The following is an 11,592-nucleotide window of genomic DNA, read 5'->3' as shown; positions in this document are numbered from 1 at the left end:
GGGTATCGTACTACAGCTTGAGATCATAGACTTCTTTTTTGTGTATATTTTGCATATTTGTATATTCTGTGTACTACTATAATTAGTCCCTGATTCTGCCTTTTTGTTGTCCATACTGTTGTAGCACACAAATTAAGTACCTACCTACCTACCTGCCCGCCCGCCCGCCTGTCTGTCTGTCTGTCTGTCTGTGTAGTCTATTTTGCGTGGTGTTGACACTCAGGACCTATCAAAAGGACCCACACCTAAACCCACAGTAAAGGACTGGGCAAACCAGGAATAATGTTTTAGTGGACACAGTGTGTTAGTGTGTCTGTGTTGGGGGGGGGGGGGGCAGGGTTGTATTGTCTGTAACCTGATCAGGACATCTGGGGAGTTACCTCGGCAACAAAGACAATGATGACCATGTCATTGCGTTCAGAAGATGAAAGATCGTAGAGGAGAGAGTTGAGGGTGCTGACCAGGTAGCTCTGATTCACTCTCTTCACCGTAGGGATGCCCAGTACCAGGGACACTACACCCACGCACACACACACACACACACACGCACACACACGCACACACACACACACAGGAAAGGAGATAGGAACATGATGAGGACATGAACCATGATGAACATTCTCAAAGCAGAAGATCCAAGCAACAATAACACAGACCTTTTTCCCAGCAGCCATATTGAAGTGTAATAGTAGGGTAAACACAGGTGTAATTGATCTAATTAATTAAGGTGCCATTCTATTTAGCGCGTCACAGCCATTCCAGTGAGCCAGCACGCCGAATAACAGGCACTGGCTCACCTAAATTCTAAATGGAACATGACCATAATTAAGGTTATTAATTACACCTGTGTTTACCCTGCTATGACACCTCAACATGGCTGCTGGGAATGGGGTCTATTGGGTGCCGGTAGGCCTGTAACAATTATTACAAGATCTTCAAACAGTAATGTTTTTGAACTGTGATTATGCATTGTTCCCTTTAAAAAATTAAAAAATAAAAAAGTTAACGTTTAGATGGAGCACAACAGTGTAGTATTTCATAGCAGTTGCAGTTCCAGACGGTGACTGTTGTGTATGATAGCTTCTAGAGGCAAGATAGCTCACTAACGTAGTTAGCAAGCAACTACACCAAACCAGAGTCTCAGGTCTGGGAGCGAGCGAGTGAGCACGCACGCACGTACGTACGCACGCACTCACACACTGTGTGTGTGTATCCATCCTTCCATCCAATCCATCCACCCACCTCCGGTGCGTCCCTTTCCCAGGAGCACGTTGGGGCTGAGGCCGTCGGGGTGCTCTCTCAGATGAGGCAGGTAGACGTAGGCATTGAGCAGCGGGGGGGGCAGGCGCTGGCCGGGGGTTCTCTGACTCCCTCCCTCTGTGTCCAGGCACCAATCACCAAAAACAGACAGACAGAACCAAGACGTCATTGACAACACCAAAGAGGCCGAGTCCATCCAAAAATCGGAGGCTACATTCACCAATAGGCCAACCACTCAGGGGTGTAATCAATTTAGGAAGAGGGAGACCGAGAGAAATGTACAGGAAGGGGAAGTACTTTGTATTTTCAGCCACTCGTGTCTTCTGCAGTGGTGGACTGAAGCATTTTCCGGCTGACATTTGAACGATACTAAGAACACAACGACCAAACAGAGAGCAAGCAGGGTCACCTGTGGTGTTGGAGGAATAGTTGGAGGTGTTGTAGGACCTGGTTAGGTTCCTCAGCTTGACCAGCACTCTGCTCAGCTCCTCAGACGCCTGCTCCGCCCTGGACTCCGTGGCCAGCAGACGCTTATACATAGCCAGCATGTCAGGGTTGACCACATCTACACACACACACACACACACACACACACAAGGAGGGAGGGAGACAAGTAGGGAGAGAATGAGAGGGGGTGTGGTCAGAGAGATTGCCATGCAGTTAACTAGAAGTGCCAAATTAATATCAGTTCAATTGAAGTTCATTTGAAAAACCTGCTGTGACCTGACCTACTGTAATTGTATGCGTTAGGACTGAGATCTGGGATGCTAGCATATCATGAGTTAATTTGACCAGTGAATTGTGCACCATTCCAATCTAATGACAACAAAATTAATTTCCGGCAATAATCTTATCCTCGTTAGGTCTGAACACTGACATTTCCATGACAACCCCACTAATGCTATGTTGTCCTGCAGTGCAGTAGCTTATTGGTTGGTTTGTACAGTAGTTGCTGGGTAACAAGACTGAAGGAGGACTGCAGGAGGGCTGAATGGAGTTAAAGAAACTGGTGGTGGTACACATATGTAGGCTACCTGCCCCAACCTAGAGGAACCAGTCTAAGCACATTGTTAACTATTGCATAATTTTCACCTGCTTTTATGACATCATGATTTGAGTGATTCGTTACTGACCTCAACATGGACTGCATGTCATTTATGGTGCAACTTAACTTAAAGTGTGTAGGCCCTCTCTCTCTCTCACACACACACACAATCAATTTTTCTCAAGCAGCAACAACAGGCATTCACAATAACACAATTTCGATCTCTTCTCCAACCTTGATAACCATGAATCATGACGCCTTGTCTACACAATAAACATATCCTGATGGGTCTTTAGTGTTCAACTGAAAGAATAATGTAATAATAATTCAGAATCTGATTCCAATGTAATGATTCAGATTCCAAAATCATTTTTGGGGGGTAAAATTGAAGTCTTCGTCTTAATGTTCTCTTTAAGAATAAGAAAAATGAATGAACATTTTACTTAAACATTATTAGTTATTTGTCTCATTGATAGTTTAATTTCACAGTGGCTCTCAGAGTGTTTGCAATGGTAAATACATGCATAGCCAACAGTATGGTAGCCCAGTTCAAAGAATATACAAAAATTGGAGAAAGAACAGCAGCAAACGACTAAATCTATAACTAGACAGTTAAACAATGCAAGCCACAGCTTTACACTTAACTAAACACATTTACACTTAATAGTTTTTTGAAGATAGGTTGTATTGTGTCGCACTTGAGTAGCCTACTCTGTCCGTCCCTACAAAAATGACCCTGTCGCTAGAAAAATGCTATGTGCGAGCGGTACCTTACCCCCTCCGTCATGATGAAACACTGTGAACCAGGTGAGAGACAAAAAACTTCCAAAAGTCAGAAGACATCCAAATTTGCCAGGGTTGAGCTTCATCTCATCCTGATCTCAAACACTGTCTGTAAAAATCTCCACGCTGGCTCGGCGTCCCGAGGCAGAGTTCAGTTGATTCTCTCCGTTTCTCCCACGACAGGTGTGCGAGTTCGGCGTCTCGCGTTTGCTGCTTCATAAGGTGCCAGAGGTGATCGGGCTGTTCTGAATGGCGAAGGGCGGCGTACAAAATTAGGATACGCTACTCTATCTCATTTCCTCATAGGTATCAAGATTGCTCGACCCAAATGCCCGAAATGTGATGTGATGCTGGGACAGGTGCATTTAGGCTATATTGTCAACTCCCATCCTTCGGTTGAACATGGAACTGCGTGGTTCTAACCCATGGATGTGTTCTAACCCTAATCTAATCGGGGTTCGTGTAGTCTGAGCAGCCGCTAGAGGTCGCTGTTTAGTAGGCTAGGCTAGCTATCTAAGTATTTCAAAGTAATTGAGGTAGGCTATTTCCTTCGCATCTGGCACCCTTGGAAGTTATCTAATCATTAGAGAATTTTCACCAGCTAATTAATTGCTGTGGGTTTTTTAGTTTAGGACATGGCATGGGCGTCGTAAACAGGAGAAGAGGAAATGCTTCAGGGGCCCCCAGCTTGAGGCCATGTCGCTAAATGTGCCATTTTATCTCTAGAATTAAGAACACTACAGTCAATATAATCTGCGATGAGAAATACAATTTACATCAGTCTCACAGACAAATCTTTTTACAAAAAGGTGCAGAGATATGGCAAATTCGTCTGGCAGTTCTAGTTTGTTTTTAGTGGGTACTGTTTTTGGCTGATGGGCGGAGCCCGACAGCCCTTTACTAGGGTTTGTCTCTTTGTTACTCCATCTGTCCCTGCATGCGTTGCTGACTGCAGGCAGAGTGATAAGCAGGCAGCACATAGAGCAGTGTCAGATTTCACTCATGACAGAAAAAGACTAAGAAAGGCTTCAGAGTTTACAGATTGCCTCATTAATGTTATCATGTTCCGTATTAGGGCACATTTAAGTCAGCAGGCACAAATTAACATGGACACTCAACGTCAACGCAACAACACGTAAATAGAAAGTGAGGTCTCAATGCTTAACGCATCATCCCTTTAACATTCTACTTAATGCATACTCCATGAGGGCGTATGGACACAATTTAACATGCCCGCCACTCAAGGTCAATGCAACACACTTGTGAGTCTTACCTGCTGACTCAATTAAATAATGTACAGGTCCAGATCACCATCTAAAGGGAAGTGTATAGAGCAGACAATTAAATTTGTCCAGTACTATCAAAAGAACAGCTGTATGTACTGTACACCCATCAACCATAAGCCAGGCTGGCCTGGTTTTATTGTTTTTATCGTTGTTAGGCTGTTGGTACTGTCGTGTGTTTTAGTTTTTCTGTTGTTATCCATATGTCTTGTTTTAGATACAACATTGAATTTCCCCTTTGGGGATTAATAAAGTACTATATCTATCTATCTATCTATCTATCTATCTATCTATCTATCTATCTATCTATCTATCTATTAGCTCAACATCATTTATGTGTATCACAATTTTGTATAGTCAGTAGTAGGGATGAGACGGTATGGATTTTTGCATTACGGTACGGTAGTTTATTTACTTGTATTTTATTAAAAAAAAGCCTTGAACTTGGTATCTAGTGACATGGTACGGTTAACGGTATTTCACGGTACACGGCATTTCACCTCCCCAACGCATAAAAAAAACAAGTATTTTACTTTGAAGGAACTACAGTGCAACACATGATGGAAAATAAATAAGTTTATTAATAACAAGCTTATATTAAATTACAAAATTAGGCTAACTGTTGCAAGCAACTTGAAATGTGAAGTTTCAGCAGCACATTATTGTGTAATACCGTAAACATAATACCTTAAATACAGGGAATGTCACGGTTCTAATACCGTGGACATTTTATACCGCGGTTCACGGATTTACGGTATACTCATCCCTAGTCAGTAGTACTCAAATCTCTCACTGAGCTAATAATTAAAATAAAACAACAATAAAAACTCAAGAAATTACATTTTAGATTTGGAAATTTTCCTGGGAGAGTACCCTCAGACACACCTAATAATGCATTTGATTTGAGAAATACAGTGTTCAAGCTACAGGAGTAGTTTAATAATATCTATGACAGTCTCTAATGATAGTTTAATATGTTTGGCACATCCATTGGCTGGTTATGAGAAGCTACCCCCACCTTAAAGGTATGATATGTTATATGTGGATTATTTCCCCCATCTAGTGTCTAAAGATAAGAACTGCAACAACACAACGTATTGGTTGCCAGGTTCGTTACAACCTGCAGATCGGGTCAACGAGCAGACAATTTTCCTTCCTGACACACAACAGGTAACGTAACATTAGTTTTCTATCACCACTAGCAGTGTTTGCTAGCAAACGATTGCTAGCTAGCCAAGTTACATGCCAAAAAATGCCAGAGAATGCACTGTTTCAGTCATACTGTGATAAGATCTTCACTCCGAGAGGAACATAACGTTACACTAATCACTAATCCCAATCAAGTATTTCAGAGTGCGATGTAATAAGTTACGTTAGATGCTGTAGTGTGGAGATAACGTTAGGTCTGGCTATGCAGATTCCAAGAAAGATAACGTTAGCTAGCTAATTTAGCAAGCTAACTGGAGCTAATGATAGCTAGTTAGCTAGCTTACCGGTCTAGTAGAAAAGTAGCCATGACACCATGCGACTTTATCCCATGAAACTCCATAAACTCCGTCGCTCACACTTTACAATAAGGGTTACAAAAAACATTAGTTAACTGTTAACTAATGCTTACTTAGGGTTAGGTTAGGTTACTAATGTTAATTAACACCTTAGTTAAGGTTAGGGTTAGGGTTAGGTGAGTTAACCTTAATTAACATAAATAACATTAGTAAATGGTTAATAGAGACATTAGTTAACTGTTACTTTATGCTTAATAATGCATTAACTAATGCTTATTAATGTACCCTTATTGTAAAGTGTTACCACTCCATCCAACGAGCAAAGGCTGGCCCGATATTTATCAGTTTTGCCCCTTCTTCGGTCACTGAGCTTTTGAGATTCGTATCGCACGGTTCGCCGGGGCTCAGGTGGAGAAGCAGGACAACAAAACTCGGCCATTTTACCAAACGTTTAGCTGAAAAGAGTGAGCGGAAGTGGACGGAAAAGCTGCCGTTTTATAGTCGCACACGCTTGAATTCATGGAAGTATAACGTTAGCTGGCTAGTGCTAATCTCACAGTGGTGATGCTAGAATAGTACCTGGCAACGCAGCGTGCAGTACCAACACTGTAATACTATTGGCTGGTATGATATCAACAGAGTGTCATTGTCGGTCCGTCAAAATTTCATAATGTAATAATTTCAGACAAAATATAATTTTTTATGGAAAAGCAATACTTTTACTCTCCAGCCTTCGCAAAGCCCTATGGATGTATTATTTTAGAAAAAATGTTTATTTTAATCCACATATAACATATTATACCTTTAAAGGAGTAGTAAAGGAAAAATGCATGTCTAGCCCTGTTTTAAGGTTACTTATGATCATATACAATGGTTCAGATCAAAACGTTAGAGAAAGTTGATAATTGCTCTACCACCGTTTTGGTCATACAATGGATGTGGATGGGCATCTTGAAAAATCATTCAAAAACATTTTAAACTTGATTTCAAAGACAAGAAACTCACCTAGGTGTTAGTTGGCGTTCTGACATATAATTCGCCATAAAGTAAGATTGTAGTTCATCTGGAAAGGCTTTTTTAAATATTTAGCATAGAACTATTTAGTCGCAGCACATACGTGTGTAAACTTCCGCAAACTAGGTAACCTTGCAACATAAACAATAACAATAGCTACCATAAATAGTTCCACTTCCTGAATCCCCTCTGTGGATTGATCTACACATCTACAACGGTCGCTTCAATACAAGTCAATGGATTTCATAAAATGATCAATAAAACCCTACAGGATTCATACTTTGCGGCGAATTTGATGTCAGAACACCAACGGACACCAATTACACCCTTGGTGAGCTTCTTGTCTTTGAAATCGAGTTTAACATGTTTTTGAATGATTTTTCAAGATGCCCATCCACATCCATTGTATGACCAAAACGGTGGTAGAGCAATTATCAACTTTCTCGAAAATGCTAGCTTTGTCACGTTTTGATCTGAACCATTGTATATGATCATAAGTAACCTTAAAACAGGGCTAAACATGCATTTTCCCTTGACTATTCCTTTAACTACCTGAACATCACTTTTTGCTCCAATCATCCTCAGTACTGTATTTACAGTCTCTTTCCTCCACCTCTCTGCATAGGTGGTAATGACACAAACATACTGTCTCATTTCATGCAGACCTGCTGAGTAGGCCCTACCTACTTAGAGTATGATGTCCAGAGGCGTGGTTGTCTGCTTGTCTGTGGTCCAGTAGGTGTGTGTGCGTGTGTGTGTGCGCACAAAGATTGTCTTGTTTACTGTAAATTAGACTGTCATTTGATATTAAACATATTTAAAGCAATACAGTACATAGCGTTTTCTCTGGCTTTTTCAGAACTGCGCCCCCACAGGCTCTGCGAGTAAGTGCACTTTTGTACTGTTGGTAAGTTTATCAGATTGTCTTTTACTTTTTCTGGCTTCCTCCGTGATGTTTCGCTTCGGTTTTCTCACCTCCGCCATGATATCATTGAGCTAAAAAACGCATGATATCTATAGACGCCGGAATAGTTAGCTACTACTGTGTTGTTTAAGCACAACGTTGCGCATGCGCACTTCCACTGAATGCTGCATCCCGGGGGCGCAAGTTTTAAAAGGTAATAAATGTCAATGTATTATCTTTCTGAGTAGACTGTTTGGACGATTCAGCTTACTTTTAGTAAATCTAATTGGAGAATTAGCACCAGACATGTTTGTAAAGGTCCAAATACCGCGATGTATTGCTTTAAGCACATTAAACTAATCCTGTAGTTTGAACACTGAGACTAACTGGCTAACTATTAGAGTATGAATTAAAAAAGTGAAGCACAACCAATTTCCAAAGTACAGTACACTTTATTTACAAAGCCAATGCATTACATGGCTATCAGTTCATCCAGTGAAATCAATGGGTACGTTTCATTTTTTTCATCACAAAACTCTGTAGAGAGGGGAGAGAGAGAGAGAGAGGGAGAGAGAGAGAGAGAGAGAGAGAGAGAGAGAGAGAGAGAGAGAGAGAGAGAGAAAGAAAGAAAGAAAGTGTTAAAGAGAGAGTGGGAAAGAGAAAAAGGGAGAAAACATTAGTGGACCAGGGCTTTACTGTTAAATGTCATAATGACCAAAGTATGTGTATGCTTGAATGTTTTGAGAGACACTGACCTGCTGTTCCATTGTAGTGGAACTGTGCTGGCTGAGGAAACTGAAGGCATTCCGCTTGCTTCCGGAACTGTTTCAGGTCCAAGTCCGGCAATGTCCTTTGCCTTCCTGGAAAAATTAGAATGACAAATGATAGACAGTGACTTTCGGGACATCATTTTATTTACAATATATTAAGTATTTTTGAGTAGAGGTCTGTGGTATGATTCATAAAGTCTAACGAGGGTCACTGCTTCGCTTGTCAGTATTGCTTCCACTCTCACTTGGAACATATGAAACTGGGTTCGATCTTGGGTCCTCTGACCCACAAACACGTGACCACCTCCCAGTTTAAACAATTCAACTTGGATACACAAGCACACATGCATACATGCACACACACACACACACACACACACACACACACACACACACACACACACACTAGGATAGTACAGCCTACCAAAGAGATAGAGTGATCGGATTGGCGTAGCCACCATGGGGACAGTGCTGCTGATGTCCATGATGAGACAATGTGGGCAAGTCTGCACAAACTGACATCTGGAGGTCACATTCATTTCTGGGGAACCAGACACACAGTAACACTTAAGAGTGCTTCTGATGATCTAACATAAAACTATCATTGGAGACTTATTTGATATTAAACATATTTAAACACCTTCAACTACTCCTGTAGTTTGAACACTATTTCTCTCATCAGACATTTATTTTGGATCCTTTAGAATTATATAGTATCAAACATGATTAGTGCCGAGTGTGGACATAAGGACAGTATTTGACTTACGTGTGACGTGTAAGATGTTGTTGGAAAAGGTCATGTTGACCACAGAGTTGAGACATGTTTCTTTACTGTAATAATAAGGGGTAGGATAGTTAGCCTACTTGAAATTCACAGCCTTGATGTTCAAACCATTTCAAATGTGGTGTTTGGTGGATATGACACATAATTGTGACAGATAAGTTTGCCCCAAAATGTCACTTTCAAACTTCTGGAACTTTATCTTGACGGTCAGGCAGAACAAGAGCTACAAATGTACAGTAATGCAATCACTTACATCAAGTTCCCCTGTTTCATAGTAACCGTCTCTTGTGAGGTGAGCTGCATCTCAATCCAGGAGCTTCTTGTCCTCCTTAGTATGGACCCAAATAAATCATGATTGCAGAAACCTTCGATGAATATCCACTTCCCAAAGATCTGTGGAGGAATGCATGTCATTAATCAGTCGGTCAGTCATGGATGGTCATATACATTACGACTCTTCACAGTTGGTTACAAGTGAGAGAACATGCTCTAAAAAGAAAGATAGAGTCGGGACAATTCCCAAGGAACGATCATTACCTTGGGATGGTCCTCCGGGGCGAGGGGTTTGACCAGGTGAGCGCAGTCCTCGGGTGCTGGCGCCGCCACACTCAGGGACAGCAGAGCCAGGAGAGTTGAGACAGTGTAGCAGAAACACATGGTGAAGAGGATCCCGACAAGTGATGCCTTTACCACAGAAGGCAGAGTCTTGGTTGTACAAGGCTTGACACCGCTCCGTTTATAAGCGCAGGTGTTTGTTAAATGTTTTTCCCCAAGTTGTGCAACATCCACCCCTGAAATCATTAAATTAGGGCCAGGGTGAATTTCAAAATTGTACCAATGATTTCAAAAGTACACTATAGCACTATTGATTATGTGCAGTAGCCTACAGTTTGTTTCATTTGATTAAGACTTCCGTCTCCATGAGGGGATGACAGAGGTTAAGGCAGATTCAAGGGACTCGGTTAAAAGTGTGTGATATCCAGAGACTTGACTTTAACTGCATGACCTGTATATTACATTACATGCAGTGAGTGCACTCTGAGCTACTGTAAACCGAACCAAACAGACATTGTGTTACGCCACCAGATTTGGGTGCATTAGATATGCCGGTGCGGCGCATTGTGACAGAACAGGCAGACCGGAGCAATATTATGTTAAAATTAGCCAAAGGGTACATTTTCTCAGCTTGGAATTTTCAACTCAGCACGTCATCGGGTCCAGAGCAATACTCGTGCTGTCGCATATCAACTTCATAGAGTGGTGGTTGTGGGGATATTCGGGTTACAGGGGTATAGACACACACGCACTATTCATTTCATTTCAAACCTTTATTTAAACTCGTAGGACAATTGAGGTTTCCCTCATTTCCAATGCCGACAAGCTCACAAGCAAACACAAACAAGAACAAAACATAAGCAATTTACAACAATAATACAATTAAGATCTAAAACAGTGACAAGTTGATGAACAAATGTCCATGGCATGACATTCCTGTCATTACAGTCAAGATGATCTCTTACATTCCTGTCATTATAGTCAAGATTATCTTACATTGTTGTGGTCGCCACTTCATCTCCAGTGTTTTGATTTTGCTTTGGTTTGGATTGTAACATTACTTCCTTACCAACTTGTAGTTATATGTTCACAAAACATGTGACAGAAACCATTACCCTTTAGGACTTCTAGCCCCACTATAAGTAATTTCCACCCCACTCCTACATGTTCCTTGGTTTAGAAGCTATCTTAATGCTAAAATGCTTAATGCTAAGTTTACTCTTAATTTGGCTGTTGAAAAGTAGCTTTTAGGCTTGGATATTTTGTGAATACGGACCCTGGAGTTGTTCCATAAGGGCAGGTGTTTGCTTTGTTACTGTACACTCCAAGTTGTGCAACTCTGGATTTCCAAAGATTGCCAGCCCACTGGGAATACTCCTGCACTTTCCTGGTGGCCACCCCTGCAGTTGACCTCCAGGCGGAATTTCCAAAGTGCTTGTGTTTTAAAATACACTTATTTGACCTCTGCTGTTGATTATTAACAGTTTGATTGATTTGATTCCAAATCTCTTGTTTGGCCACTGTTTAACGTTAGAGGTTGTGGATGGAAGAGAGAGGCGGTGAGGCCTGTAGACTCAGAATCAGAGCCATGGATCAGAGTCAATGATGGATCAACTCTATACAGCTCATCCAGAATCCTCAGCTCGCCCCCTTTCCCTGGACCATCCTGCGCCCTTTCATCTTTAACTC

The 11,592-nt window shown here is 41.5% G+C and overlaps 2 protein-coding genes across 2 annotated transcripts in view; both read right to left on the bottom strand.

The window, feature by feature from the left end:
• LOC311317319 (alpha-1,3-mannosyl-glycoprotein 4-beta-N-acetylglucosaminyltransferase B) overlaps positions 1-1,799 on the bottom strand; it is a gene marked incomplete at both ends in the record, with an annotated part of 10,689 nt that extends 8,890 nt beyond the window's left edge. Inside the window, 3 exons of the mRNA XM_084448402.1 lie at positions 381-514; positions 1,243-1,377; positions 1,670-1,799. Coding sequence (XP_084304528.1) covers positions 381-514; positions 1,243-1,377; positions 1,670-1,799 — 399 coding nt within the window. The remainder of the gene's footprint in view (positions 1-380; positions 515-1,242; positions 1,378-1,669) is intronic.
• Positions 1,800-8,266: 6,467 nt separating this feature from the next.
• LOC311317318 (saxitoxin and tetrodotoxin-binding protein 1) lies at positions 8,267-10,033 on the bottom strand (the record flags this gene model as incomplete). Its single annotated transcript, XM_084448401.1, has 6 exons — positions 9,886-10,033; positions 9,602-9,741; positions 9,331-9,395; positions 8,989-9,105; positions 8,550-8,654; positions 8,267-8,331 (listed from the first exon to the last, which is right to left on the bottom strand). The coding sequence occupies exons 1-6, from the start codon at positions 10,003-10,005 to the stop codon at positions 8,267-8,269; spliced, it is 612 nt and encodes a 203-aa protein (XP_084304527.1). The 5' UTR covers positions 10,006-10,033.
• Positions 10,034-11,592: the final 1,559 nt, after the last annotated feature.

The sequence above is a fragment of the Borostomias antarcticus genome, assembly GCF_949987555.1.
Source record: "Borostomias antarcticus genome assembly, chromosome: 14".
NCBI classification, from domain to species: domain Eukaryota; kingdom Metazoa; phylum Chordata; class Actinopteri; order Stomiiformes; family Stomiidae; genus Borostomias; species Borostomias antarcticus.
The sequence above is the reverse complement of the archived record's forward strand: the minus strand, read 5'-3'. Positions and strand labels throughout refer to the sequence as shown.